At 50.0% G+C, this 3,749-nt stretch overlaps 1 protein-coding gene across 2 annotated transcripts in view; it reads left to right on the plus strand.

Moving 5' to 3' along the window:
• The first annotated feature begins 769 nt into the window (after positions 1–769).
• Positions 770–3,749, plus strand: part of Echdc2 (enoyl-CoA hydratase domain containing 2) — a 15,234-nt gene continuing 12,254 nt past the window's right edge. Inside the window, exon 1 of one of the 2 annotated variants that reach the window (XM_021200604.2) lies at positions 770–1,082. In XM_021200604.2, coding sequence (XP_021056263.1) covers positions 950–1,082 — 133 coding nt within the window. In that variant the 5' untranslated portion in view covers positions 770–949. The remainder of the gene's footprint in view (positions 1,083–3,749) is intronic. The other variant, XM_021200605.2, reaches the window with a different exon arrangement.

The raw sequence follows: 3,749 nt of genomic DNA on the forward strand, positions 1-3,749 counted from the left end.
CCCTCCCTCCCTCCCTCCTTCCCTCCCCCCCCCCTCTGAGAGCATCTCAGTGGAGCCCTGGCTGACCCAAAAATCAATATGTAGACCAGGCTAGCTTTGAACACAGAAATCTGCCCGAGATCTGAGATTAAGGTCACAGCAGCCAGCTTCTTCTTCAGTTTGCTGAACATGGGACTCTTGACAAACAGGGTTTTGGCTGTTTTTTTTTGTTTGTTTGTTTGTTTTTTGTTTTGTTTTGGTTTGTTTTCCTCTTAGCACTTTGAAAACAGATCGCATAGTTTGCTGTGTTACTTTGTTTTGTTTGTCGCAGGATGGTCTTCAGATCACTGCATAGCTTCGAATGATCTCTGTGGTTCTGTTTAATGGAGACACTCCTCTCCCTCCGCTCCAGACATACAATATCAGTGGCTTGAGCTTTACTCTTAGATGGCCTAACAGTGCACCCATATCTTGACTGCTCACCGCAGACGCTTTATTGATTTACCCTGGATTGTCCTGCTTTCCTCTGCAAAGGTAGGCTAGGTGGACAGTGGAGGACAAACACTGACAGTTCATAACTGTGAGCCAAAGTGCTTAGTCAAATTGGGAGAGGAGCCAGATGCGATCTTATAGCCTGCCTCTAGGACAGTAGACCTTGTCAGTGGGTGCAGACCACCCCACAGTGACTGATGAAAAGACACGAACTGAGGGTACACGTGAAGAAGGTGCACATAACACATTCGCTTTTGTTCACCACCTTCCTTGCCGTGCATTCGGAGGAAATCAGCAGCATTTCCAGATCTCACGGAGGAGCTGAACCTCGGGGTCTGCAGGGTCTCAAACTGCCGCACCTTTCTCTCCGCCCGTAGGTGGAGCCCTTGGCGAGGCCTCGCCCGCCCCGGAACTTCAATTTTCCAGCTCTGCCGAAGAGGTCCCATACTCCACGCCACCGCACCGGCCTGCTCCCCGGATGCTACGCGTACTGCCCCGCGCGCTGCGCCTCCCGCGCCCCTGGAGGTCCCCGGGGGCCCGGAACTGCGCCTCTCACGCGACGACCAGGGCACCCGAAATCCAAGTGCAGGCGCTGACAGGTCCCAACCAAGGTAAAGTTGTGTGCCGAGACCCAACACGCGGGGAAACTGAGGCGGGAGAGCAGGATTGGATCTCAGGGCTCCCAGGGTAGACAGGGAGCTCCCCAAACTTTCTAGAGGCCCGGGGAAGTGTGGAGCCGAGAGGAGAGCTGGGAGCAGGGCTGTGCGCCAGGAGATCAAAACAAGAGTGTTTGCCAGGACTTTTCCCTCTAGAGCCTTGGCAATGATCGGGGAAGGGGGAGGCGGCGGAGCAAATCTGGCTGGACCTGAGGGGACAACGAGGGAGGGAGGGACAAGGTTCACAGGGTCCACGGACACACAGGGAAACTTCACAACTATTGGCGTCAGCAAAGTCTTTTATTGTACAAAAATACGCTGTGAAGCGTGGGTGTGTGTGTTCGGACCTCAGGTGCGTTAGCTGGACACGGATCCCTCTCTCCAGTGTAACCCCATCCCATCTCTGTTCCCATGTTAGATATTGTATTATTCCTGTCTCTTCTTGTTCTTCTTGTTTGTTTGTTTTATTTGTTCCCCCTCAAAAACAAAAAACAAAACAGGGTTTCTCTGTGTAACAGCCCTGACTGTCCTGGGGCTGGCCTTGAACTTCAGAGATCCCCTTGCCTCTGCCTCCCAAGTACTGGGATTAGTGGTGTGCGTCACCACTGTCCGGCTTATTTACTATTTTTTTAAAGGTTTATTATTTATTTATTTATTTAATGTATGTCGGTACACTGTCTCTTGTCTTCAGACCCACCAGAAGAGGTCATCGGATCCCATTACAGATGGTTGTGAGCCACCATGTGGTTGCTGGGAGTTGAACTCAGTTGACCTCTGGAAGAGCTGTCAGTGCTCTTAACCTCTGAGCCATCTCTCCAGCCCCTGATTTGCTATTTTTATTACTGAATGTGTGTAGTTGCATTTGCCACAGGGCACATTTTTTTTTTAACAAGTCATTTCTTATCTCCTTTGCTGGCCTTTATGTCTGTGCATCACATGAGTGCCTGTGGAGGCCGGAACAGGTGTTATAGCCCCAGAGCTGGAGTTCCAGAGGGTTGTGAACAGCCACATGAGTTCTGGGACTTAAACCCAGATCCTCTAGAGCAGCCTGTGTCCTTATCTGTGGAGACATCTTTCCAGCCCCCACTGAGAGGTCTTGCTGACCCCTCGAATCAGTTTTAACTTACAGAGATGGCAATGCACTGGGCTTTTTATGGCGTCTCTTCAAGGCCTGCACCAAATTTCAAAGAGCTGTTTTTCTGAATAAATCTAAACCACCACCTTCCTGCTGATAGACACATGACCCTCTGTGCACATCATTTTTGACAGACAGGAAGTACCACTGAGGCAGAATAGACAGACAGGGAAAGTTATGGGGACATAGGAAGAGAAAGGATTCCCCCACCCTGAGGTCTGGTTAAAGCCTCTGGGCAAGAGAGAATGGAGAATCGCATCCTGGGGCTTGGCGTGGAGACACACACTTTCATGCCAGCACTTGGGAGGCAGAGGCAGGCGGATCTCCAATTGTACAAGGCCAGACTGGTTAACATAGCAGATTCTTGGCCAGCCAGGGCTACCTGGTGAGAACTTGTGTTTAATAATAATAATACCCGTGTTTAACAACAATAACAATATTACACATGAACTGCCAAGACAGCTTGGGGGGAAAGCCCTTGCTACCAAACCTGACAAGATCCAAGCTTAATCCAGAGTTCCACACTGTAAAAAACAAAGACCAAGCTCACTCAAGTTGTCTTCCTATTGCCCCCCCAACACACATACAGACACACAATAGATAGTATGTAAGTAAATGTAATTTTTGTTTGTGTGTTTTCTCGTTGGGTTCTTTGTTTGTTTTTATTTGAGACATGGTTTCTCTGTGTATCCCTGGCTGTCCTGGAATTTGATATGTAGACCGGGCTGGCCTGGAACCTGGAGATCCCCCTGCCTCCTCAGTGCTGGGATTAAAGGCATCTGTCCCCACCGCCCCCACAATAAATGAGTTCCAATGTAATCAACAACACGCGTTTTACCCTTCCCAGTAGTAACCCGGCGATTTTCTAGTAAGGCCTTACACCTGCTAGCCACCAGGGGCAGTCAGAGGAGGGCTCTGCTGAGGAGCTTGCAAATCTGGTCACAGGGAAAAAAAACGGTGAAGTTTCCAGCTGGTATAGCCTGAGACAGCTCTGATTAGAGGAGCCCCACAGCAGAAACTGGTGGCTTGGGCTGCAGCTGTGGTTGCATTAGTTCATGCTGGGGTGCTATTTCCCCACAGTGATCCAGAGGTGGACTGTTCGGAACAACTGGACCTACCCTGAAGTCAGTCTGCGGGCAACTTCTGGCTCCCCAGAAGTAAACTCGAGCTGACTAGCCCACTCCCAGGCATAAGTGATTTCTACAAAGCCAGAAACACGTGGTTTGGGTGTGTGGAGGTTGGAGGGTAACTTGAAGGTTCTGATTCGTCATCATGTGGGTCCCAGGAATGAGCTTAAATTGTCAGGCTTGGCAGCGACAGCCCCTGAGATAAGTATTCAAAAGACTGGGTCTCTTCCAAGGCTACACAGTGAAACCCTGTCTAGAAAACCAAAAAAACAAACGAAAAATAAAAACAACAAAAGATTGGACCAAGCTGGGCATGGTGGTGCACGCCTTTAATCCCAGCACTCAGGAGGCAGAGGCAGG

This window comes from Mus pahari, chromosome 6 (genome assembly GCF_900095145.1).
Source record: "Mus pahari chromosome 6, PAHARI_EIJ_v1.1, whole genome shotgun sequence".
Classification (NCBI taxonomy): domain Eukaryota; kingdom Metazoa; phylum Chordata; class Mammalia; order Rodentia; family Muridae; genus Mus; species Mus pahari.